A 27,607-nucleotide genomic window follows, 5' to 3' on the forward strand; every position below is an offset into this window, starting at 1 on the left:
GTGTGTGTGTGTGTGTAAAACAAGTGTTATAAAGATGGAGTCACATGCACAAACAGTGATGAGAGTTAAAACTCAGGGCTACTTGGGGGGGGGGGGGGGGGGTATGCCGTGTGTCGATAGGTTGCCCCTGGTTACCAACCGTAAGACGGCGACTCCCTGCCATCCTCTTTGCCCTCCTCGGCATCCCTGTCCCGTTTCTTGCGGTGGTGTCGGTGTCCGCGGTGGCGATGCCTGCCTCTCCTCTCTCGACCCAGGGGGACGTGGACGCCAACGTACACCGCCCTGTGACCTGGCAAGTGTGGGGGAACTTATTTAATAAAGAACACACACACTTGGGTAGCCTTTGTGGAGGTCGTATGTGAATACAGGAGGAAAATGTTCAAATGCAGTTCAGACGCGTCTCTTGAGTCTGAACTAAAGATTTGGTGGGTAGTGAGATGGTTGGTAGGGTAACAATTTTGGTAGGGGTGGGAAAAATAAACGATTCTTTGATGCATCGCGATTCTCTCCAGAACGATTCCGCCTCGATGCAGAAAAATTTATAATCGGAAACAAATTTAATAAAAAAAAAAATCTTTTTTTTTAAATTAAATTTATTTGCCTGCTGCAGAGCACTACAGGGAACTCCTTGCGGGTACCTGCAGGTTCTCTGCGCAGAGAACCGACTTTATCTAATATAAAATATTAGATAAGGTAATTCCTCTGTTGATTGTCTTTAATGATCAGCACACAAGTAGGAATTGATTAGCAAACTGAGTAGCAAACTCCGATGTATATATATCTTTGAAAATCACGCATGGAAATGTACATTAAAAAGATTGTTAATCGTTTTAGAATAGAATGGTTAACAAAGTTAACAAGATATATGGATGTGAGGATATAAGTAAAACCAGGCTTGTGGTTAACCTTGCGGTTAGATTCTGGGAAACATTGTATGGTTCCATCTTATGGCCGACCTTGAACACAAGCGTTTGACCCCCCCACTTAAAGTAGGTGGGGAGTCTAACACAATACATTCTAAAGGATTAACTACGACATTAATTTTAACACTGTAAATATTGTAAAAAAAACATTGTAAATATTTCCATTACACAAGTCAAAGTCATTGTTGTGTTGAGGAAGCCTGACCTCTATTAGCCTCCTGCTGCAATAACAACTTTGGACAAGCAGTCACTTTTTCATGTGATGATCCAAGTGTAACGTGTATTACATGCTGAGCTACATTATTCTTTCAAACCTACATACAACCTCCCAATATCCATTTCTTATAATGCATCCCTTGACGATCACTTAATTAGGCTGGGGGTAACTTGAGATGCGTGTTGTTGCCAATAGGGCAGTGACAATCTGGAGCGGGTCAGCTAAGACGTTGTGGTACACATCCCTCAGATTACATCCAATTTGGTCTGGGTGTTTAAACAATTCCTTATCATGGTACTTGATCCCGTCGGTCTGGGACACCGCAACAGCGGTTACTACAACAAGTTGGAAAGGAAATTCCCAACTGTTTACAGGGGAGACACCCGTTCGTTTCAGTCACATAACCAAAACTGTGGTGGGTGCGAGAAGTTTCCAGGGAAACGGTTACAAATCTCACACTAGTGCGTGAGCCTGGGAGCGGCGACAGCAATGGGTCACAGGTCAGGAACCGGCCTACCTTCCTCCGGACAATCAGTCCGAGACATGAAACAGAAGCAGATTGTGCCCATGAACAGGGATCTGATACTGTTCTCCACAGAAAAAGGAAGCGGGAAGATTATTTTTCCAACACTTCCTGATTACGCCCTCCTCAACCCACTCGACGCGGATGAGAAAGGCAGGTTGGTGTATTCCCTCAAGCCCCTTGAGGGTCACACCTCCTCCGTCAAAGGAGAGCATCGTCTACCACCATCATGGCTGGGTCTGAACACAGACGGATAATGTGTGCTGCGTATATAAATATCATTATTATGATAGAAGGTGATCCACTTCCACCGTCACCGTGGTAAACAGCCAATGGGAGCACTGGGAGAGGCAAAGGCTCTCATTCTTCTTTCACTTCCAATAGTCGTTTCTTCTACTCTTTTCACGGATGAGTCACATTCTAGGGGACTTACGCCCCAGGAGGAGCAGAAAATAAAATGCATGCGCATGACCCGTGGGAGGGGATGAAAACTAAAATCGAACACACAAGGTGATTGTATGGGGGCAGCGAGAGAGACAGAGAGTGCGAGGGGGAGAGCCAGATGAACAAGATGAAAGGGTAGAAAGAGGAAAGGCACCAGATTGTTGAAAATAAGAATGTTATATATAAAAACTAAAATAAGTGGGGGTGCAGTCTTTCAAAGAGAGAGAGACACATACAGAGTGAGACAGACAGACAGACAGACAGACACAGGCATGAATGAGCACCACTCGTCTGTCTGTCACCCCAGGCGGTGGATGTGAGATCACAGGGTAGGGGATTGATTGGTCCACACCGGATGGAAACAATCCAGCCGCTGTCTGAACCGCCTCCCAGCAATGCAACCACCTTCAGAGGAACCCGGTCGATTTAACCATCACAACTCACACAAGAAGAAGCCAGAGCACAAAATCCATTTAACACCTTTTCAATATTGGTGTTAAAACCGCCGGCGGTGTCCAGTCCTTGTCCAATCGTACCAGTTACTATTTAGTTGACCCATCTTCATACAGGTTAAGTCTCATTGAAGCTTTTAATTATTTTCAAAGAGAGCTGTTCTGACTACTGACCCCTATCTAATACATAACCCTGTGGGTGCTGCTGGATATTGACCGGAATGGGCTGGAGGCAAGCTTGGCCACGTAGCCTTGTGACAGTACACCTTCATAACACGGATGCCTGAAGTGTGACACCAATGCCTGCTTAAACACCCACACAGGGTGAGCGAGCGCCAACTGCAGATTATTTCTGTACTTGTAGAACTCCAGCAGCAGCAACAACCCCCGCTACAGGTTATTAGGACACTAGGCCCATCATGGGCCAACCATGTTGCCTTGTCATCTGGAACAGGCAAAACAAAACATACATTTGGGAAGGGTGATGGTTATTTTGTCCTAGTGGAGTTAATCTCGGCTCCAGGGGTCCTACTATGTCAAAGGAGACTTTAGATATACTTTAGAAAAGTGGCAATAGATCTTAACCTAATATCTGATTTGTGAGACTGGAGTGAACTTACTTTCCAGCTCTTCCATCTCATAGTTGGTGTTGGTGGTGGAGCTGGTCTTCCCAAGGTCCACGATAGCCTCCTCGTCTAGACCCTGTCAAAGACAATGGTGGAAGGTTAGTGGGGGGAAGACGGCGACAAAGAGGCCAAAAGTGGATGAGTAACCCAAGAATGCAGAGGTCAAAAGGGACAAAACGCACTAAGTTAACAATGGATGTGAGATCTAGAGGAGCCATAGAAAAGGACGCATTGAAGAGAAGAAACTTGATATGCTACTACGTTTTCTATTGACAAGCGACTGGTCACATGCTGCTCCACTTCCTGTTTTTCTTCCCAGTTCATCATCCCTAACAGCTTGGCCACATCCCTAGGTGCCATATGGCACTAGGATCTCTGGGCCAATGCCTCTGAAACTCCACAGGTACTACAAAACAAGAGCACCATCGTGACTGCAGAATAATTCAATAGGAGGTTGATCCTCATCAAAAGTTCAAGTGATTTGATTATCTTCAAATCATTACAACAATCAAAAGAGAATTGTCTGAGATAATAGCTAATAAATAAACAACTTTAGACCAAGCATTAACCAAGAAAGATTTTGTGAATTAAAATGACTCCATAACAGTGTTCTTTGGGGTTAACAGGGGTTTTGAGAGTGTTGAAAGTACGATTCTTATAAACAAAGAGATGGACTGGAAGGCCACCATTTAGTATTTTGTGAATACATCAGTTATAGGATGGGATTTGATGGCTACAATTATTGAAATCACTATTGATCAGCATTAACTATATGTCCAGGTTGTTTTACGCTACAAGCTAGTAGAAATAGTACACGTTGCAACTTTAATCGGTTATCTTCTCAAAGAAAACCATTATTGTGCATCCCTTTCAAACTAAATCCACACAATCGTTTGAAAATATGAATTCATGTACTTGGGGACAAGTAAAAAGATAAGGCCCAAGATTCACTGGACAGCTATTCTTTCTTATGAACTGCATCACTTGAAAACAATTGGGTGCTTTCATAACGGCCAACTGTTTTTCTACTTACCACAAATGAAAGAAGGGGTTTTGGTATATATATATATATATATAGCCTATTCATTATTAAAGGAAAGTGGCCGCTGTTTATACCAATGTCCTGCTAAGAACAGTTAATAAAAAAAGGATAATAAATGACCTCGCCGGAAATTAAGAGCTTGATAACGTTACCATAGTAACATACCCAAGACCCAATTATAGCGGAGCTTAAGTCATAATCAAAAGGAATCCCGGAGATATGAAAGGCACCTGTTTGTATCACAATTATCCCTGAAACCCTAATAAAAATAAATGCAATGTTGACGGTGCCCCCCTGCAACCTCCCTACAGCCACTTTCTTCATCGTCACTCCATGACCTCATAGTGACACTACCCAAGGAGATGGTGTCTGCAATTACTGTTGCCTTTTGACCAGAACCAAATCCGATGGGGAACTTCACTAGAGACCACGAATGACAGCCCAGTTAGAACTAATGAGGATGGCGCACGGTCCAACAGGGGAAAAGACAGAATTCTCTGCAGTTTTGAGGCCAACTTATTTATAATTCTGTAGTTGTTTTTGAGCAATATGTCTGAAACGAGCCACACACCCTGGCATTATTCAATCAGTGTCTGAGAAGCCTAGCCCTCTCTCGGATGCGGCCATAAATATCATCCCTGCCCTGTCCCCAATAGAATGTGATTTGAGGTTGAGGTTAGACAGTTTGACAACATCCATTTTCTCTTAATACCAGTCTTATTTTAGAACGATGAAGATCCTTGGTTGAAGATCCTAACACAACATTAACTGGCAGAGCACATAGACCCAAATACAATACCCATAGACAAGGGCAAAGCGAGATAGATTGATTTGATTTGATGAGGTTAGCCATCAAACTCATTAAAATGACTTGAATGATAGTACATTGTAATGTTGTTTGTTGTACTAGTGTGGCCAGACTGAAAGGGTTAAAGCCAGTGAAGTGTTGCGCATGTATAACAGAGGAGTTAAGGTTTTGTTCGTTCATAAAGGCCAAACTCCCTTGCAGAATATATTAGACAGAAAGCTGGTAGGGATGTTTGAATACCTTGAAGCTAATGTGGGCATTAGGTCCGCCTGGCTCACTGGCAGAATGGACTGGATTAGTGGTCCACGTTTGTTAGTGGCTGATTGGCCAAGAGCAGGGGGCTGGACTGCAATACAAACTGCAGTTGTATCACAGCTTAGAATCTAGCTTGAAGGGTATCAGACCACAGTTCATGTGCAAAGCCTGGCTTTGGTTCATGGCTGCTGATAATAAGTAAGAATTTGGTTGTGTTTATGCTTCAGACAATGAGAGAATGCACACATAAAACCAATACACTCAAGATTTGTTTCAAAATGTTCAAACCTTCATGTTAAATATTGCACAGCAGTTTTTTTGCGTGCAGTGAACTGATGCTTTATAATTCAACCCACATCCATATTAAAAGGATAATTTTGATTGCTCCAGCCCATTGCAAGACAGAAATGCATCGCAAAGCAGATCAAGGGCAAAGCAATGGATGACTGAGAACTGTTACAATTTGTTGTACTTATCAGTGCTAAGACAATAGAGAAATAACGCAGATGTATACAGGACACCTGGCCGACATCAGGCGACACTATGCTTTGACTGCATCTACCGAGGCATGTAAACCACCTTCTCTGAGCAGATGCATGACACACTGCCGGTGCATTATGATTGGGATCACATACTCAACCCCCTACGTCTGAGCTCTCGCTCCACAAAAGACGTGCATGCACACACTGCATCGGTCCCCCAAGAGACTCTACCCAGAAGGAGCGGGAAGCGTATTGCGGTGTAAATATAGCAGACAGAGACAAACACAGCCCCCACAGCCTCCTAGAGCCTTTAGGAGAGCCAAAATAGGAGCCTTTACACTGATGTTGAAACAGGCTCCATCACAAATTTGTATTAATAACATTAATTCATAACATGCTGACTAGCAAGTAATGCGTTCCTTAGAAGAAGACAGGTTGGAGAGCCAACACATTGTCGAATTCATACTGAAAAAAAGACTTGGTAGAAATTACTCAGTAGAAATTTGAATGCGATTGAATGTTACTGCTGAATAGGGGTGTAACGATGCTCATTCATACCGACCTTTTCGGTACGGGTCTAACGGTTTAGAAAAAAACAAAAAACGTTTTTATTGATTATCAAACACTGTAAGTGTCTTGTCTTGTCCTGATGTTTTGTGTTGAGGACCACAATGGAAATAAGTCCTGGACTTTATTGTGTTTTTATCCTCAATTGTATTTGATGTCTTTCCATTTGTGTAAGGCATTTGTTTGATACAATTAAATAAATCAAAATCCAATTGTTTGTTAAAAATAAAATAATAAAAACTGCTGTACCGAGGTACGTACCGAATCGTGACTTTAGTGTATCGTTACACCCCTACTGCTGAATGTTAATAAGTAATTGATATCCATGTTAATATCAATATAATAATTTCCATAGCAATAACAATTAAATCAAATTCTATCATAAGAAACAGCAGTGTTTAGATGACACTGTCTCAGAATGACATATCCACACATATATAACGATAATGATAGCTCCACTGCTTTAGTCACACCCTTACAACAATGTTCTGCACGGGGCATTCATGTGCTTGTGCGGGCATGTATTCAAATGTAAATCATTGCATTCATGTAAATAAGAACTTATAGTGCGTGTGCGGCGTGCGTGTCTGTCTGTGTCTGAAGCGTCTTCCATACATTTGCATGACACTAGTGTGTCTTATTGGTATGGATCCCTCATTGGGAACTGTTTGTTCCCCTCTCAAGACACAAGTCTATATATAGACTTGAGTCTTGAGTCTTGATGTCTTGAGAGGGGAACAAACAATACTAAATATACTAACTCAAATTATCTGTTTGAGTCCCTAGGCCAATAACCAAAAGAATGCATTTATGAAATTTAAACCAAATTGTGTATCACAATATGACGACATACGCCATGCCAACATAAACAAAAACGACATAATGTAATCATAATAAATGTAGGTTTTGGCTACTTGTATTCTGAAGATATCAGCTATAACAGATTACTTTTATATCCCAGTAGTGCTATTATCCCCACCACAATGCAACTCGGCCCGCCTGTGGTACTTTCCTACAACTCTCCAGCCATCACATGAGCACACACCGCGAACCAATGTTGTTATTGTGATTCGTGAGCGGCTTAAAATACCACAGGGTCACATTGCAAATTGTAACCATACGCATATTATTACGACTGCTTTAAGTGATATAACCCTTCCGTTTCATCAGTTGTGTACACAAGTTTTTTGTCACCTCTACTGGAAACATTCGCCAGGCCCCTGATGCAACCTGTCAAAGGGCTTTGTACCAAAATAACCCTGCGAGCTGCCCACCCATGGCCACCACCGGTTGACCATTGTGCCCAGAGAACACAGCTGTGGCCTGGCGAAAAGGGTCTCTGCGCCAGGGCGGGGGGCTGGGGGAATAAGGAGCGGCCATGAGGCAACCAACCAAGTGGGGGTCGCAGGCCCACACAAGACGACATCACCGGTCCTGCTGGTAGTAATGTTGACCCGGCATGACTAATGGTGTTGATCCGGGTCTACAGTAGGGAGGGAGTGTATGGAAATCTATATACACCTGATATCTGCAGTTTAAAGCTTGTACGATTCTGTGTCGCATCCCAAAAAAGCCTTTGGGGGTTCTAAAAGGTGTGGAGATTTGTTATTCACAGCGTAGCTAGCCTGCTTCCAATTTGATACCTTAACAACGCTTAATGTCAAATATCTTTCAGGTGGCATTTCCGAGTTGTCTCGGGAAGGGTGAAACATTGTGGCGATAACGCTAATCTTTTAATTTGAATAAGTAATGCCCATGGGGTAATGCCTCTGTTAGTTATTGGTTGGCAGACGTTGTCATGGTGAGAACCCCATACAAATAATATCCTACAATTATATGAAAGATTGTTGCACTCATTGACATCATTATGGCATTGGTGATGCATCTGGGTACCATACATTTTACTTTCCACACAATCTAGACAGGAGATTAAGGGTTATAAGTCAAGACAATAGCCTAAATTGTAATAGTGAGAAGAGATTGGGACACCAAGAACATTGGAGATAGGCGAAAGAATAAAATCTGAAATTCAAGCCAGAAACCCCAATATAATCTAAAGAAAATTAATGGTACAACATTAGTTTGCGTCAACTTCCACAAACACTTTTCACCCACTGTTGGCAAATAGTTGATGAAAATGAATATTTGGCAAAAACACCATGTTCTGTTTGGCCATGTTTTAAAATGCAATGGCGGACACCGACGGACCTGTAAAACAAAACATTGCGTGGCAAAAATATCATACAGCAATAATTTAAGTGATGGTAAACAGAAAGCCGTAATTTACTTATAATTCTGTTATCAAGATGTGCGTTAAGCATCAGAACATTTATTTCCATGAAATTACCTAATTGCAGTCTTTGTTTCCGTCTATTCCGCCAAGCAAAGGTAGTGACCAATTACCGTCCGCTCACATTATGTAGACCGTGCAGCTGAATGAAGCTAAGGCATTTCCGACTTTGAGGAAGTACAAACTACACAAAACAGTGAGGGGGGGGGGGGGGGGGGGGGGGTTATACCATGCCCTTACAGGCCTGAGTCTTAAGAGACAAGCGTTGATAAGATGCCTTTAGATCTATATTATTATACTTTTTGACATTGACAAGATATTCGGTAGGTGTGTAGTGGATACATTCATTGAGATGCGACATTCTTAGAGGTGACATGAGACACACGTTTGGTGAATTACTTTTAGACCATACTAGCCCGTCCTTCCGGCCCAGCAAGCAAGGCGAGGAATGTGGTGAGTGAAGGGTGCGTTTGATTCCCAGTAGCACTGCCAGGGAACATGACGACAGCCCAAGTGTGAGGACAGCAGAGACAGAAGCACACAACAGATTTAGGACTTGCTTTCCCTGTGGTAGACTGTAGTGGCCCCCCATTTGGACCTTGTACAGTCCAAACCCCTAGGTCTCCTGACTTTTAGAATACAAGGTTAAATAAGCCACGAGTAACATGTTGGAAAATGAGAATGAAACCAATACAATTCAACATTGACCTGTTTTTGTTGCTGATCTTATACAACTCTAGACAAATTATGAAAAATGTTGTTAAAAATGACAATTGTCTTGAATATCCAACATTGGTCCATTGGAGTAGACACTAACCGCCCTAAAATGTAAACATTTAGGACCTTAAAACATAAAAATAAGGAGATTGATGGATGGAGGAAGGCTAGGCTTTAAGTCTTACACTGGCAGACATGGTAGGCGTACCCATCATCTTACTCTGCCAAACCCATCAGGGACCTCTTCAGCCTGTTGACAGCCTGACAAGATTTCAAGAGGAAAACAAGTGAAAGTCATAGATGCTTCACACTGCCAAGGAATCACCCTCCACCAATTTGAAGGTGATATTCAGTTTCCACACTGCAGGAACTTTTACATTGTGTCAGCAAATGGTGGAATTTCGAAAGTGGTCACACGTCCATTTCATCTTAAACATTTACAGACTACACACCTCAACAAAAAGACATTTACAGATGATTTACCGATAATGGTTTTCTGATCCAAGGATGCTCTGATTGAGTGCTGCTGATGTGGGGCTGATCAGCATGAGACAAAGCCAAAGGCTGCTTCCTTGACAAGCGGTACTGGCTAAGTTGCACTACTGTGTGCATTCAACCAAGAGAATGCCAAGCTCAATAATTAATATGTCTCCTGGTGTGGATAGACACACTGCCCTCGAGAATGCAACTACACAGTTTGCCTATTTCCTTGTTGTGTCCATTCCATATTGTGCGTTGAGCCGGTAAGCCAAGGGCTCCTCTAGAGAGTGAATACAGTCTGGTCCATCTATCTCCCAGAAGAAACATTGGGCAAAGCATGAGCAAAGCTTCTCGCTGCTGGGCCACATAAACAACAGTATCATGTCAGTAATGCTGTGAGTAATGTGTCATGATGCATTCTGAGGAGTTTAAGCAGTACAGAAGGCTGAACCATAGATGTAATCCATATAAGACATTACCTTGAATCACTGTCTGCACTGCAAAGACAATACACATACACACACAATTTATTCTAGTACATTTACCGATTTAAAACTAACATTTAATTAGATATTACACGTTTAGTTTTCGGTCATGGGCAGGATCTCCTCCATATTACATTACTGGTGGCTAATTGTCCTTTTCACACCCAAATAAATATATTTAAAAAAAAAAAACACTCCTTTCTCTCTCCGTGTGAAAATTTTACAGATATTTCTCCCCATCTTTGTTTGGATCATGTCATAGCTGTCTTCATTAGAAGCTTATAAGTAAGTGTAATTTTAACAGACACAAGTTCCTTAGCTCTTAACGAGCTCTTAGCTCTTTGAGTATTTGTTAGTATTTGCAATTATTTGTTTAGTGATGAATTAATCATTTGACTGATTTATAGAAATTATTTACTTCCATTGATTGCCATGAGCCTATTCATCCATGTTCATAACTACGATTAGGGAATAAATCAACAAGTTTGACACAGCACTGTAGCATTGATTATTTCTGCCAAAAAGAACTGAAGTAAAGTCTCTAAAATATTGTTTGTTGACACTACCTCAACTACTTGACGTATTTGGCACATGAATGATGATATATCAGTAGGTAGATATAGCCTCGTACGAAAGGAACAAAGTAATTGTTAAAGCATGCTCATAAAGATCTCAGAAAATACAAGCGATCTTTGCATTGTGAGGTATATTTCAGTCCCTCAACATGCATGCCTGATAACAAAAGACAGTGATTTGATGGTAAAGAATAAGGCACACAGCTGAGCAGCTCTCTATTAGTCGTGGGAACCGGTCATTTCTCTCACTCCACCTGCTCTTTAGGCATCCCCCGCTCCCTTGCCATCTTCCTTCTTCTATTTCTCCCTCCCTAGCCCTGAGAACAGCCATATCCGTGTCTCGGTCGAGGTGCCCCTAGTCGGACCTCCTCTGGTGGTTCATGGCGAAAAAGGCAAGTGGCTCTTTTTCGAGAGACATATGGCGGTGTATTGGGGTGGGTTGTTATGGTCTGCTCCGTCACAACTCCCACCTCTACCTCTCTCTTCTGTTCCCATCTACCAGTGTCCTCTAAATGAGCCACCACCGCTCGCCGCAGCAAAGTCAGAACGAGGACCCAATTTTACACACACTTGAGTGAATGTAATGTCCAAACATAACACAGCATGGCAGTAAAATAAAAACAGGATATACACACCGTGAGCACGTGCTCCCCTTCTCTCTGTCCCTCCATTTGGGTTAAATCATGAGCGAGACTACGGCAACTGCAGTGGGAGCCAGTTCCCTTCTCTCCCTCTGTTCTTTTCTTCTATTTAAAGGGTGCGTGAGCACAAGTAATGAATGTGTGCACTTGTATGTGTGTGAGCCAAGAGATACTACAGCACCAGTCTGCTCCCCTCATCTGTTTATACTCAGAAATAGAGAGAGAGAGAGAGAGAGAGAGAGAGAGAGAGAGAGAGAGAGAGAGAGAGAGAGAGAGAGAGAGAGAGAGAGAGAGAGAGAGAGAGAGAGAGAGAGAGAGAGAGAGAGAGAGAGAGAGAGAGAGAGAGAGAGAGAGAGAGAGAGAGAGAGAGAGAGAGAGAGAGAGAGAGAGAGAGAGAGAGAGACTTGCTACACTCCACCCTGACAGGCATCTGCTCGCTCTTCAGCCAATCCGATGACTGCAGCCATGAATGTTTTATTCGCGCCGCCAAGGAGCTCAAACACAAGACCCACAGAGGACGCGCACACTCTTAACAGGACACATTAACCACTCACCCATCAAGGTATTCAGGTCACATACCCGCCCACACCAACACACCCACCGTCACAAATAGAAATAGTGGGGAATAGGCCCTAGTGCAGTGTTTTGGGCTGGGGAATGGTGGGTGGGTGGTAAATTCACTATCACACAGGCTCAAGGTCACCGATGGCTTTCATCGCCTTCTAATTCATTCAGGGCTCTGACTCTCCTCTGTGCACATCCACAATATGAGCAGGGAAGGTAATCTGTTTGCGCAGAAGAGCAAACAATACCCCAAAACCCGCCCAACTGAACAAAGGAGAGATACATATCTGTTTGCTTCAGCACAAGGCATGACAGTGTTTGAAATCACTGTTCATGTCCATCCATGAGTACATGACTATATGGATACACAAACTTAACCCTGTAAGCAATGCTACTTGGAATTTGCTCGCTTTAAAGATCTTAGAACCCCAGCAATAAATGACTGCCTTGACTAGCATGAGGATTCATATTCTAAAAATATGTGAATGAGAGGGGTGCCATCTAATGGCTGAAACGACATTCAGCAAAACCAACTAGAAACCTGACTAGTAGGAAGTTAAGCAAGAAAGCTTGTTAAACTTCTGTTAAACTAATATTGTCTGAACCATTGCCATGTTGTAAAAATTGGTATGCAAATCTGAATTAGGCTACACCATTCTGACAATTCTGCACTCTGTGCCCTCAGATGATCAACGGATATAATGCGATTAGGGCTGTAACTAATAAAAAGGGCAAAGAGCCCCCAGAGTAAGCATTCCTGGGGTTATACCAATGACAAGCAAAGGTAGTAAGCAGCAGGACATTGCACTAGTAGGTACTAAGCTCTTGGCTGGTTCCCAAGATCCCAGCTCCACAGGATCTGCGTGACTGTACTGGATCAGAAGTTGTGGTTGGACTACGGTCTAGAGTGAAGGAAGGAAACTCCAGAGATAAATGGATTACCCGGGTAAAGATGGTTAAAGCTTTTATTTAAACAACGCAGGCGGGAGTCAAATAGAGCCCAAGATAGCTAGATGATTAGCCTTCCCAAAGAATATGCGCTTGTGGATTGTACACCACAAAGAATTACAGTAATCCTAAAATAATCTTGAGTTGACATTAGGAACCTAAGAAAAACTTTTTAACCCCTGCAACTGAGTATATCAAAAGGTATTGGTTAATTCTCTAGTACAGGGGTTTCAAACTTTGAGTGTGTGTGGACCACTTTTTATAATCAAGAATTTACCCGGACAACCTTATAATACACATAATAAAATATGTCTACACACAGTCCTACCTGAATTACCCGCACCTCTTAATAGGCATATATTAGCACTAAAAGTAACATAGCATCAGTACAACAGGCTTGTTAAAAGAATGTTTACTGCACACAACGGCTGCCACATATTTAATGTATTTATTTATTTATTTAAAGAGGGCATAATCAGGTTCATTTGAACACCAGGCTTATATCCATAGCAATGATAATGGAGTATTAAATATGTACAGTAATCACAGAGAACCTTCAGAGAACCTGTTGCCATCCACCGAGTCACTCCCAGAATGACTCGCTGAGCAAATTCAAATTGTGCTCTCGCGAGCACTCTGGATTTCCAGGGTAGCATCGGCCCCAAATATCGTCATGAAAATCGGTATCGGCGTATTGGTCATCGGCTAAGGCTGATGAAAAAAAAAATGGTATTGGCCGAACCCTAGTTTGTATGACATGTAAAATTATGAAATTGATTAGGCTAGCAAGCATGGTGAATGAAGATCATCAAAAGATAGTAAAATTAATTAATAATAGTACAACATATGGGCAGTAAAATAACAATAATATGTAGATCAGCAGGTAAAAAGAGCATGGAAACATGTGAATCGGGACACACGGATATCCTATAACTTCACAAAGCCAATCATCCAGTCAACATGCAAGGCTTATGGCCCTGACCGAGGTTCAAAAGGTTAGCCCTTTAATTGGATAAACAATACTAATCCAGTGTTACGCAATACCAATAAGCAGGCAAAGCTCTCAAGCAAACTGGTCTTGAGAGCAAACTGATCTCTGTCAGACCAGTGACACTAATATAACAGTTAAGGATCTGCTGCCCTAACCTCTAGGTGTAATTGGCCAAGACATATGTATAATGGCCATATAATGAAAACAACTAGCCTATTAGGGTTATTATCAGTTATTATCATAGGGTCATAACAGTGAGCTATTATCCAATTCTAAAACTGGATGAAGTGTGTTTAGTCATTTTCCTTTATGGAAGATTTGCCTTTGAGAATATGAATCAGGTTTGCTATCGCATTAACCACGTTTAAAACACATCTGATGATTTTGTATAAATAGATGTATCTTCTAATGAAGATACATCTATTTATACAAAAGGGCCAAAGACGGCAAGGAAACAAAAAAGGAGAATATTACTCCACTATTTTACTACCACATGTCACACAAAGGTGTCGTAATATACAAAACCGATCAGAGCATATAACTGCTGATTAGAGTAGCTGTATGAAAATATTTTACAGTTCCAACTCACCACTAGAACACTATTTGGAAAAGATTAATGATGTGACATTGCATTGTATTGCATTTACGTTTTTTTTGTATGACTAAATGAGAAAATATTTGATATTCTTGATGACTTGTTTACTTGGTGGTGTATTTGCTCCTTTTCTTAGGCAATGCATTCCCTCCAAAGAGAATGAGCTTATGGAACTCAGCAGTTTTGCTGGCCCTTAGCCTACTTGGTGAAAGTACACTTCATTCCACAGAGGGTGGTTTGCATTACAAGAATATTAACAAATAGACTCCCATTGTGTACAACACATTAAGCCAGATGTCTGTATGACTTGTACATTGTTTAAAAGGTAAACATCTAGATTCAAACATTGAGCTGGCTGGGTAACCTTGGTCAGTCCATCAACAGACAGGGCGTCTTGATAATCCAAGCCAAAGGGGCATTCTCGGCCATGGACAATTCAAATCCTCTGGTTAGCACTTAACACATCAATACCTTAACGTGATTATGCCCTGAGACCCTTCCTTTGGGAAATACACACATACAGGAGACCACCATGGTTTTGTACAGCCACCTGTGAAACGCCTAGCCTGGAAATCCAGACCCACATCTAGAAAGCTGTAGGGTCTGGCAACAAGTAATGAAAATGGCCCAACTCGAGGGGCGTCCCCAAGCATGCATTTGAAAATGTCACTGCACGCAATTGGAAAACACTACGACCAATCAGAAGAATACAAGGGGTGACGTATCCAGACCAGCGGAGCTAACCAATAGATAAGACTTGCCATATCCGATTGGTAAAACAGCAACGCTTTTTGCCCACCTATATCAGATACAGTGATGTGATTGGTTAATGTGCTCGGAGATGGGCATTGGGGAGGGATAATATAGCTTGTTCCCAGAGTGACTTGTTCTCGCACTCGCGAGAACTCTGGATTTCTGGATTTCCAGGGTATGTAACGCCTACATTTTGATCTCAATTTTATACAGCCAGGCCCAGGAAAACGCATCCAATTCAAAGTCGTGCCCTGCTTGGATCCAACAAATCACTCACGTTTTACTGGCAGTACAAGCCAATTCACTAATCATTTAATAGCCAAGCCATGACCCTTTAATAGGTTCAACAACTCTGCACGCACTAAACCGATTCTCTAGTTCAGGCATCAGTGCTGTTTGACAGCGGGACACAAAAAGCTTTCTGGCACGTTGCTTCTTCTGGCTGGCAGGCATCTAAGGGTGAAATCCCATGGCAAAGGAAAACTACCAACTGTTGAGCCAAGTTGGTACCATTAGTAAACAGCGGTCAGGGTGTGAATGATGTAAGCTTAAGGGACAGACAAAAAAAAAAGGTGGTAATTGGGAGAAGAGTGGCAATTGAAATTGTAAATCACAGAATTCGCTGTTCTTTTTAAAATTCTCAGTGTGGAGACATGTGACTGGTGAAAACGTGCCAATACTACTTTCTTGCATTTTTGCCTTTGCCAAGTGTTATTATCAAGAGAATTCTATAAAGAGATCTGGAAGACTTAAAAATGTGCTATCAAAGATTTATAAATGTTTTGTTTGTTGAGCTTCATCTCAGACACTCTTTCCAGGTCGGCAGGGTGAGTTGTTGGGGGGGGGGGGGGGGGGGACTGGCTGTAATTCAGCAGGTTCGACACCATCTGGGGCCTATCTTTATTGAATCTGCATGATATCCCAATGTTCAGGGTGTTCTGGTATGTAGGAAGGATCTCCTTAAAAATAATTTAAAAAAGGATTTGACAAACAAAGAGCATACCCTGATTAAATTAAGTTAGCATAAAATTGCCTTGAACAAATTTTACATTTGTAACAAAGCTAGTGTATATATCTAATGTAGAATCAATATTAATCCGTTATTCAGTACAAATATAATGAGTACTAGTGGCAAGGAAATGGTCGCCAGCAGTTATGCTGAGCTGTGCTAAAGCATTGGAAGACCTGGTGTTTACAATTGGCATAATGATTATGTACAGATCAGGTTTAAATAATTGCAGGGTGGTTTTTTCCACTTACGAGGTCACCTATTAAAGAACAGCGGAGTTGAGCAACCAGATGCCAGACAAACAATGAATGAACACATGAACGATTGCCTGGGGCTAGAGAAAGTCTCTATGGAGCAGACATACAAGTCTGTAGTCAAAGAACAACAATATTATGGAGACAATATGATGAGGTATAAGATAGATAGTTTATTGGTTTAACCGGGAGGTTAATGGACAGCTGAACAATAGTGCTTTCTTTGTGAAAAAGGTTGGTCCATGAAAGTTGATTAGGAACAGGTGATTTTTCTGAAGTCTCTTCTGAAGAGAGTGAGAGCTGAAATACTTACAACTAGTATACAATACTTTGAAAGAACACAAATGTGGCATTTTACCTTGGTTCAGACGCAAGATGGTTTGTTATGCTACACTCTTTGTTTAACCCCCTCCCCCTGCCTTTCGTAGTTTCCCATAAATCATCGGATGATAATGTGAAGTAACGAGGTGAACAAATAATGAATGTATACCTCGCAGTTGACCACGTTTTCTGTTACATCTGACACGGTCTCCAAGATGTTCAGATAAAACTGTTGGTCTCTGTATTCCCTATCGTTTGACAAGCTTAACAGTCCAATATGCAGCGAGTTCTCACTTGGAAATGTCACAAGTAGTTGTCGATGTTGTTATATTTATACGCATTTATAAACCATAGTTTTACTCAAAAATGCAACTGAAAACCCAAGACATAACGACCCGCTAACGCAGACCTTCCCTCAGTGACAAGACATAACAATAAATAAATAAACGTCCTATAACGTTACCTTTATTTACGGGGAGAGAAAAACAGACCAACTGTGCACCATTTATCACCATGAATACTGACAGGCATGGCGAGGTTTAAGTTCAAAGTTGATGAAATATCCAGTGGTTACTACGATGCAGTGGTTATCTAGACGGCTTCGGAGGCGATAAGGTTATTGAACGTTGCCGACTATGTGGTGGACTCGCGGCGGCTACTCCATTAGCTAGCAGGACCGAGACACACAACGCTGTGTGTACAACAGGCACATTTTTCCATTTAAAAAGGACAGAGCTGACACAGACTGTAGGTATACAGACACATCACGTTGATTTTAGGACAAGAAACATTGGCTTCGCCACGTGTTAAAAGTAAAGAGCCGGCTAACAATAGCAGTGGCCGGGTGCTCAGTCTGGGTCTCCACTCTCCAGCATCCCCTTGATCAGCGGCTGTTGGGCAGGAAGATGCTAAACTACCGCATAAGTGTGTATACTATTTGTAGGAAGTCCTGGGCTGGACGGGTACTTACGCTTCTAAGCAGGGGCCGCATTTGCTCCGAGTGTTCTTCCATTTCACCTGTTGCCGTTTGCCTCTCTCTACCAGGTCATGAGTCGGGGTACCGACGGTCTCCCTCGTAGGGACTCCGTTTGTGGTTGTAAAGTTATCCGAGGGGACGTCCTACAATTGATTGACAGGGTCTTTCGGCCAATACACTTGCCAAATGTTCTAACGAAGGCCAGTTAAACCGCTCGACCACTGAGTGGGCGGGGCAAAGTCTTTGTCAGTAAATCTCTCAAGCGGGCTTTCTTTTACTCGTAACTAAACGTACAGTGTGGGAAGTGTTTTACGCGCTATATAGCTTAATTGTCCACTCATAAATGAAAACAATGGCACTATAATAAAACACAGTAATACGCGCACGATCAATTAAATAGCCAACAATGAAGTCTCACTATTATCAAGAAGTAGCTGTAGTTTACAACAAAATTATCCATGCCGACGTAATGATCATTACATACCAGCAGATGGCGATGTAGTCTCAATCCATTTTCTCCTAGATAATTTTTACGCAACTCAAACTAGTTTTATACACTTACTTAAATTACGAGGTTTCTCTAAAGATTTTCCAAGATGGTCGGGGAAAAGTTTCGAACAAATATAAAACTTACTGCTTATATTGCATTTTATGAACAAACGTTTCAATCTAGACTCAGGTCTGTGTGTGTTGACACGTCGTTCCAGTTGTTTCTTTCAATTCTACTGTCCTACGACTTCCAAATACATGCAAGTTGTTAATCAGAGATCCTGCATTAGCGATAGGTTTGGATTTCTGTGTGTGTGTGTGTGTGTGTGTGTGTGTGTGTGTGTGTGTGTGTGTGTGTGTGTGTGTGTGTGTGTGTGTGTGTGTGTGTGTGTGTGTGTGTGTGTGTGTGTGTGACTGTGTGTGACACTGTGTAGTGTCGCCCTCCCTCATCCCAGTTGTCAGCTGAGTGTACAAAATCAAATGCCCAGACATGAGAAATATATATCTATAGATATAGATATAGATATATATCTATATCTATATATCTATATATACATATACATATACATAGATACCTATATATACACATATATACATATTATATACATATACATAGCGGGATACAAGTATGATGCAAAAGAGTCTTCTAAAGAGTTTTCTAAAATGACTTAATAGCCATCTTTCTTTAAATAGCCCAACCCCCTCCCAGGCATAATCACGCGGCTGAGCTGAAATAGAAATTCTAGGTGGGAGATCAAACTGTCACCTCTTAATTGTACCCCGAGTCTTAAAGACGCAGAGATCCCATTAGCAAACAGAGAAGCGTGGTGCAGAAGTTTAGCGATCCTGCAGCAGGCAACCGCTACCGTAGGCTACAGCTTCTGGATGAGTCACAAGTTGCAAACAAATGCAAGGAAGGAGTCACTTCAAAATAAGAAAGGGAGAGTGGCGACGCGTCAGCAGAGTGCGTTACGTGCCTGCGGGGGCCCACCGTATGATATTGACTGAACATCTGGCTTTGTGACAAAGTTGAAGGGAACCCATTTTCTCCCCTTCTTCTTGCGGTTATGTATTTTATTTTCCATCTTGCTCTCCGAAAGGTGCCAGGGGAAAATCAACGGGAATGTGAAATTCCCAAATCTGTCGCAGCACTCCTCCAAAGTGCCAATGCATTGATTTTGACCACAGGTCATTTCCAGATGAGCGCCTCCGCACCCATTTTCCACCCGCAAAACCCCCCTGCTTGAACCTCAACATGGTCTGGTGGGGGTCTGGTGGTCCTGAGCCCCCTTGAACATCCCCGGGGACTCCCTTACTCGCTTTAGGGTGTGTGTCCGTGTGTGTGTGTGTTCATGATGAGACGGGTGTACTGTACCAAACTCAGCACAGGGGGAAATGTGGTGGATGAGGGAGGGGCAATGGGTTTAAGCATGTAGAGGTGAATCCCATTGCCCCAAACCCCCTCCTCCCCCCGAGGGTTCTGAAATCAATGCAACTGTTAAGTGCAGCTTAGCCGCGGGATACTGTGTCCCGGCCTTGGACATTAGTCACGCACTGCAGAGTTATGCCGAGTTGTGTGTGCGTGTGTGTGTGTGTGTGTGTGTGTGTGTGTGTGTGTGTGTGTGTGTGTGTGTGTGTGTGTGTGTTTGTGAGTGTGTGTGTGTGTGTGTGTGTGTGTGTGTGTGTGTGTGTGTGTGTGTGTGTGTGTGTGTGTGTGTGTGTGTGTACACGTGAGTGTGTGTGTGTGTGTGTGTGTGTGTGTGTGTTTGTACATGTGTGTGTGTGTGTGTGTGTGTGTGTGTGTGTGTGTGTTTGTACAAGTGTGTGTGTGTGTGTGTGTGTGTGTGTGTGTGTGTGTGTGTGTGTGTGTGTGAACACGTGAGTGTGTGTGTGTGTGTGTTTGTACGTGTGTGTGTGTGTGTGTGTGCGTGTGTTTGTACATGTGTGTGTGTGTGTGTGTGTGTGTGTGTGTGTGTGTGTGTGTGTGTGTGTGTGTGTGTGTGCGTGTGTGTGTACGTGTGAGTGTGTGTGTGTGTGTGTGTGTGTGTGTTTGTACATGTGTGTGTGTGTGTGTGTGTGTGCGTGTGTGTGTGTGTGTGTGTGTGTGTGTGTGTTTGTACGTGCGTGTGTGTGTACGTGTGTTTGTGAGTGTGTGTGTGTGTGTGTGTGTGTGTGTGTGTGTGTGTGTGCGTGTGTGTGTACGTGTGAGTGTGTGTGTGTGTGTGTGTGTGTGTGTGTGTGTACATATGTGTGTGTGTGTGTGTGTGTGTGTGTGTGTGTGTGTGTGTGTGTGTGTGTGTGTGTGTGTGTGTGTGTGTTTGTACATGTGTGTGTGTGTGTGTGTGTGTGTGTGTGTATGTGTAGAGGGGGGTTGTCTGTGGTCTGTCCCTCATGCCCTGGGTCCCACATGGTCCCGGGGTCAGGGCTGACTCCAGAGAGGCCTGAGTTACACCTTGACACCTGGGCTGGATTTAGATCATCCCTCTATCACCATCCCACACTTCCAGCTTTGGCTCCAGAAATATTTCCTCTATATCTTTTAACTGTCGAAGAGCTGAAGCTGTTCAACAAGGTCCCCAAAATCCCATCAGGGCCGAGGATACGTCAGTGTATCTCAATAGGACGTTGTTTTAGTGATCCTTCAAAGTATGCCATCAGACTTCTACGAATCACGCCACTGTATTGCCTCGGAGAACCAATGTGATTGGTATTCACATATTGATGTGTCAGATCATTAACAGTCGATGTTGGTTATAATGACGCTGAAGCCACTCTGCTGTGTCAATCTGCCCCAATTCCACATTGCTCTCTTATCACGGAACGGCTGGGTCTAGCTCGAGTGATAAAGCCTGGATCAAGCATTAAGGAGACCTTAATTAAGGCATTAATTACGGACCAATGGATTATAAGGGCTTCTCCCTATGAGGCCCTGCTGAAGATGCAGGCCGTATCTGAGGCCTGTGTAAGTACCCCAGGTTAACGAAGCTCCTGGCTTAGCTGGAGAATCTGAACATATTGTTCACTTTGCAAAACAATTATTACATTTTTAGTCCAAACACCTTTGTGTACCTTTGCTGATAATAGGCATGATCTTGCATTATCGAAGGGAATCATCTCCTCAGTGATGAGATGTATCACACATCACATTAAATACTTACAAAATAATGTGTCAAAAAACTAAACCAACGATCTAGTATGTAAATGGTAAAGGTTTGAAAGACGGACAATTATTATGTTTTGTTCATTGCTGTGGAAAGATACTTAACTAGTGAATAAGTACACATCTCTGTTAGTACCCACATGAAACCAGTCACCACACAACATACAACAACGACAACAATATGTGGGGCTGCCATGTTTTTGATGGCCTTTGAGTGTGTAAATGCATGCAGGCTTTATTTTCTCTCTGTCGTTCTGAGTTAGAGACACCCAAACCAAAGTGTGACTTCCGTTCCAGCCTATTCTCGACAAATGCACCATAGAGCAACAGAATGGCGCTCTGCCCGCTGCCCGTTTTAAACGCATGGATCGGTTGACATTTATCAGCGCGTCAAAAGAGGAAGTACTGTGTGAAAAGAAAACATAGGAACCATAATATAGCCACTAACTCACTCGGGCCTGTCATTTTTTTATATTTTTTTTTATGAAGGGGTGGTGGGGGGGATGGTTTCAAATCTTGACCCAGAAAGAAAAGATGTCTGCCTGTGGCTGTATTTGCCAGTGAGAGCAGTGATAGTGTGTGACTGAAGGTGAGGAAGTGGCCCCGGGCCTCCCATCTGTGTTTGAATGTCAGCCCTCCTTGGCTGCAGTGTCTCCACTGCCTTCTCCTTAACCTTTCTTAGCTTCTTAGCTCGGTCATCAACACAGAGCTTAAGGGAAGGGCAAGGAGACAAGCACGTTCACACCAAACACACACACACACACACACACACACACACACACACACACACGCACACACACACACACAAACTCACACATTCCCCCCTCATACACCCACACACATGCACACAAACGCACACACACACACACACACACACACACACACACACACACACACACACACACACATACATGCCACCCCCCACACACACTCGCACAAACACATACTGACACACACACACACACACACACACACACACGTGCATGCAAGGACACTCACATACACGACACACATGCACGTACAGGAAAATATAATCAGTATTATGTGTAAAAAAGGTAGAAAAAGAAATACAGTGTGAAGTCGCTACAGAATTGAATTACATAATTAAGTGTGTTTAACGTTATTTGACATGAAGCTGTATTCTATACCCACTCTCTATCTCAAGGCCCTTCATTGAAAGCCACTAGCTTATAGACTTCTCTAGCTTACTGCTAGCAAATCCACCACTGAGACAGTAGCCAGAGTGGAGAATGTTAACACCGACCGCAGCACCCGGGTCAATTGTTCACTTTGAGGCAACAAGCCTCGACCTTACATATGCATGATGCGTCCTATCAAGTCTACATGGCCCTGGGTTTGTATTGCAGCATGCTGGGGAGGTGTCTATTGATTGCTGCACCTCTTGCATGAACGGTTAGAGGAACGGCCTGTCTCCTTATCGACCTGCTGCAGTTGGAAGATGCTGCAGCCTCCCAGGAACGGGCCTCTTGTTGCGAGGACAAGCGATCCATAGTGCACATGATCGCCATGCAGGGCCTTGCCTACCATCTCAGACCTGCGTGTGCCGCGGTGAGGCCTCAATCTCAACAAAAGAAGAGACCATTTGTCTCATAATCCCCCCCCACACACGCCTCTATGAGGGATGAATGCGTGGTTTAATATAAATCTATCTCCAACTTGGCGCTGCGTGTACATTGCTGTGTTACATTGTGATCTGTCAATATTTCCCCTGTCCCATCCCCTAGAGATGTAGTCTTCTACACAGGAATTACTGATTCAATCCCCCCCTCACCCCCTGCCAACAGGGTCTGTCTCTATGGCTAATTTTATGGCGGGTGATGCACAAACATTGCCGCCCCGCTCTGAAACCAGAACAGGCGGGAGTATATGGAATCAGGAATGGTACTCCTCCTGACTTGCTGGAGCAGGTAGGGGGTAGGGGGCAGTTGTAGGCTGATGGCCTTCATGGCATACCTGGAATTGACTGGGGGGATCCTGGTGTTGTGGTAGGGGCATGATTGTCCCAGAAGTATTGTGAAAAAACTGGTTTGTGATCGAATTGTGCAAAAAAGAATCGAGAAATGAATAATTGTATATATCGGGAGAGATGTAAATGTATTTATATCTATTGCATAAATAATAATTATGCCCATATTCATTCATTTTGATTTAAGTAATGAGCCTGGTTTGAACTGTGACAAACATTTTAAGGAAATGTAGAGATGTAGAGAGAAGTTTTTTAATTAGTCACATTTGTCACATGTTTATTGAATGATAGTGTTCCTTTTTAAGTAGCCTACAATACCTCATGTAGCTCACATAGTCCTTTTAAGAACGCGTCAGAGTCACACATTTCAAATTTGAGATTTTCAACATTAACAGTATTTTGAGGGGAGGTTTCTTTGAGCTCTGCTGACTAGTTGACTGATTTAAATGACTTCAATCCTCAATCCATCTCGTGTCCATACTATACATGCGGATGCGTATTGGCCTGTATTTGTTGTTTATGGCTGTTTTACGGGGTTTGTAAATGTGTGACACTGCCAATCAAGTCGCTCTTGAAAAAGAGGTGCTCAATGAGACAAACCTGTATGTATATAAAAGTCAACAACATACCATCACCTGTGGTCGTCCAGTTGGACACAATGATGGCTGTTGTAGTAAACGTGAACCACCACCAATGAGCACAAGTCAAAGGACCATGATGAGCCATCGCGTCAACAAGAGCAAACTGTGTGCTTTTTTCCTTTCTTCTGTGTTGTCAGCTGAAGTCCCTGCGTAGCACTTGGTACAGCTCCCCTGCAGAGGCCCGGCCAACCAGGCGCTCTACCTTGTTAGGAGGTGTTGATTGGAGTTCTAGTCTGACTCTCCACTTTGTAAACGACAACAGAATTAATTAGAATTCTGGAGCGAGCCTATTTAAAAGTCCATTTACACAGGGACCATTTGGTGCGTTTCACTCTAAATGATGAAACCAGTTGTCTGAGGCTATGAGGCTTAAAAGGTCAATGCCTTTGGCCGACGCCTGTCGTACGCATGGCACCGTTTAGCGTACGTGTTGAGCCGTCGACCTATCGGCTGAAAGTGGTTGTTGAATGGATCTCCCTTGGTTTATTATGGTTGGATGTGGTTGCCTTTAGTCTCTAGACTTGCATGTTAGCAGGCACATTTGTTTTCTGATTGATTCCTCATAACACATTTGAAACTAGGCTACAAGTAAGGTTAAAATTCTTGGGAAATAGTCTTTCCTTTTTGTATTATTGTGCAGCCGGAGATAAGCCTTAAGAGCCCTAACTTTATAAACATGATGGCATGGCACACACATGAGGGCCCAAAGGCCTTATTTCAAATGGGCAAAGTATGTAAAAAGTGTTGATATCCTTAGTACAAACATTAAATCAATAAAAAAACTACAACAGCGTACATCCAAACACATTTGGATAATGCTTTATGAAAAGCTGTTTATTACCCATTTTATACCACCTCCATGAAGACACTTTGTACAAGATACATCACATTCTAAAGTGCACAAATACTGTACATCAAAAAGGACCTTTAAATAGCCTACATTTAAATAAAGAAATAACAAAAATCACAGTTGTAAAAAATTAAATAAAAGGGGTGTGTGTGTGCGCGTGTGTGTGTGCGGGGGTGGGGGGGTCGCATGCTTCGAAAAATAATAAAACTAAGTTGTGTTGAGGTATAGGGGATCTGGCCTGGGAAAATAACCATGTGCTTCTTGCTTTGAGGGAAAACATTAGGCTTTGGCACCTTTAAGGACAAGGGAAGAAAAGTATCAACAGGGAACGGAGTGCACTCGGCAAAAAAAAAAGAAGAAGAATTTAAAAAAAAGCAATGCATTAGCCTATAAATCTGGTTCGGTACACAACAGTCTTATTTAGGGGCTCGTGTAGAACGCATAGTAGCCCATGCCTTTCGGGTTGTCCTTGTTGTACTCGTCCGTGGTCAAGTCCTCGCACTTAATACTTGGGGAGTTCTCCGTGCTGGAGCCCCCGGGGGACATCCGGCGCCTCTTGCAGACCATGGAGTACACCCCAGAGTCCGTCGAGTCCACAGACTTCAGCGAGTGCGACGTCTCCAGCCAGTTCGAGGCCGACGACGGCGGCGCGCTCTCCTCTGGCAGCTTGTCCTTCGTGGGGGCCCCCAGCTGCTCCTCGGGGAAGGCGGGGGGGCTGGGCCTCGGGGACCAGGGCAGGCCCGTGGTCACCTTGCGCTGGTAAGTGCTGCGGCTGCCCCAGCCCGCCGCCATGGAGGCGAAGGCCGAGTCGGGGTAGTAGCTGAGGGCGTGGGACGTCTGCAGGGGCAGCGGCTTGATGCCGTAAGACAGCAGGCTGCCGGCGGAGTAGTCGTTCTCATAGGACAGGTCCAGTTTGTTGGAGCCCGCCTGTTGCACGGGCGTGACGAACCAGCGCTGCGCGGAGGCGCCGGCGCCCGCGTCCTCGCCCTGCGGGGACAGGAGGCTGTTGGTCTGGGGCACGGCGCGCTCGCTGGCGTAGAAGCGGTTCTGGGGCAGCTGGTTGACGAACTGGTCCTGGAAGAAGGGCTGCATGGCGTAGCGGGCGCCCGGGACGATCTGGTGGGAGCGCGGCGAGTCGGTGGGTGACGGGGTCAACCTGTCGCTCTCCGGGGCTGTGTACATCCTGCTTGAAAAGCGAAAAAAAAGGAAGGCCAAGATAAATCGGTGCGAAAGGGAAAGCAAAACGATAGGATATTGTGCACTGCAAAACAAAAATCAAAACACCCTTTGTGTGCAAGCGGGCAGGTATAATATGAAACTCACGAGTCATAATTGTCCCGGAAACCTTTCGCGAAGGGGTTGTGGTCTATCTTCAGTTGTGTGATCTGCAAAGTAAGACAAATATATACATAAATATAAACGTAAACATGAGAGCCATGAAGGCTGAGGCCGTGATTACAATAGAGCAGGGACAGTCCATCCAGATGGACAATTGTGGTTAAAATGAGCCCCGTGGCTGTGCATTGTAACTCAGGTTCAGTCTTACGTCTGTGTTTTGGTAGGCGGTCACGGCGATGAACTGGTTCTCCGGGAAGGTGAAGGTCTGCGTCTTGGCCTCGTTGCTCATGTCCTCCACGCCCTCCTCGGTCACCTCCACGATATGCAGCCGGGGCTGGTACTTGTGGAGGGACTGTAGCACGATCATCTGGGGCGAGAGGAACTCGATTTTAATTACATTGAAATACCATAAAATACTTTTATTTATTTGATTGAATGATTATGGCTATATACATTTTGGATTCTAAATCCCCAAAAAACAAGCCTACCAACTTTTAAATATATTTTCTAAAATAAAAATTACAAAACATAACCTACAAATCTAAAATAATAATACAAATGTTACAGGCCATCTCTTTTTTTAAAGAGCATTTTATCATCGAAACGAAATCAAATACCTGTGTGTTATTATTGTTGGCTCCCTTGTTGTTGGTCAGCTTCAGTTTGCCAAAAGAGATTTCTTGTCTCATCCAGTGCGCACCGGTGTTGGGGGACTCAGGGTGGACGTACATCTTGTTGCCTGAAATAAAAATCAGGGATTGAAACAAATAAAAATAATTAAGATGACCGAAAATGGCCCCTTAATGTGAGGGCAATAAAATTATACACAAGTTCTTTGTACATTACATTCCTATGACAGCTCCCGTAAAACCCCGAAAATATAGGCCTATCGATTATTTTATTAATAGGCCTAGGCCTTAAGTTAATGGACTTTTTAATTATTAAAATCATATTGGTTTGCGACAAGATGTATGTGTATTATTTTATTTAACATTTACCCCATTTGTATGTACAATAAATATAAACACATACACACATCTTCAGATTTTCATTATGAGTCAAATACTTTTCTGATGCATGTACTTTCACAAACCAGATCACCCATCAGATAAAAAATACAATAAATGTACATTAAAAATGTACTCCTTCAGCACAATATTTTTAAACTGACGACAACCAGCAAATGATTAAACACTGTAGGCCT

At 43.2% G+C, this 27,607-nt stretch overlaps 2 protein-coding genes across 5 annotated transcripts in view; both read right to left on the minus strand.

The window, feature by feature from the left end:
- The window catches only part of LOC311364882 (sodium bicarbonate cotransporter 3-like), a 47,978-nt gene extending 36,299 nt beyond the window's left edge, over positions 1–11,679 (minus strand). For all 3 annotated transcript variants that reach the window (XM_084484377.1, XM_084484378.1, XM_084484376.1), the window contains exons 1-3: positions 11,522–11,679; positions 3,180–3,261; positions 140–289 (exon numbers count right to left, since the gene is read on the minus strand). In XM_084484377.1, coding sequence (XP_084340503.1) covers positions 140–289; positions 3,180–3,261; positions 11,522–11,557 — 268 coding nt within the window. In that variant the 5' untranslated portion in view covers positions 11,558–11,679. The remainder of the gene's footprint in view (positions 1–139; positions 290–3,179; positions 3,262–11,521) is intronic.
- Positions 11,680–25,485: 13,806 nt separating this feature from the next.
- The window catches only part of eomesa (eomesodermin homolog a), a gene marked incomplete at both ends in the record, with an annotated part of 3,337 nt that continues 1,215 nt past the window's right edge, over positions 25,486–27,607 (minus strand). The window contains 4 exons of one of the 2 annotated variants that reach the window (XM_084484973.1): positions 25,486–26,248; positions 26,389–26,450; positions 26,612–26,770; positions 27,021–27,142. In XM_084484973.1, the coding sequence (XP_084341099.1) occupies positions 25,486–26,248; positions 26,389–26,450; positions 26,612–26,770; positions 27,021–27,142 (1,106 nt within the window). Of the gene's footprint in view, positions 26,252–26,388; positions 26,451–26,611; positions 26,771–27,020; positions 27,143–27,607 lie in introns of both variants that reach the window. The other variant, XM_084484972.1, reaches the window with a different exon arrangement.

This window comes from Micromesistius poutassou, assembly GCF_964030765.1.
Source record: "Micromesistius poutassou genome assembly, chromosome: 20".
NCBI lineage: Eukaryota > Metazoa > Chordata > Actinopteri > Gadiformes > Gadidae > Micromesistius > Micromesistius poutassou.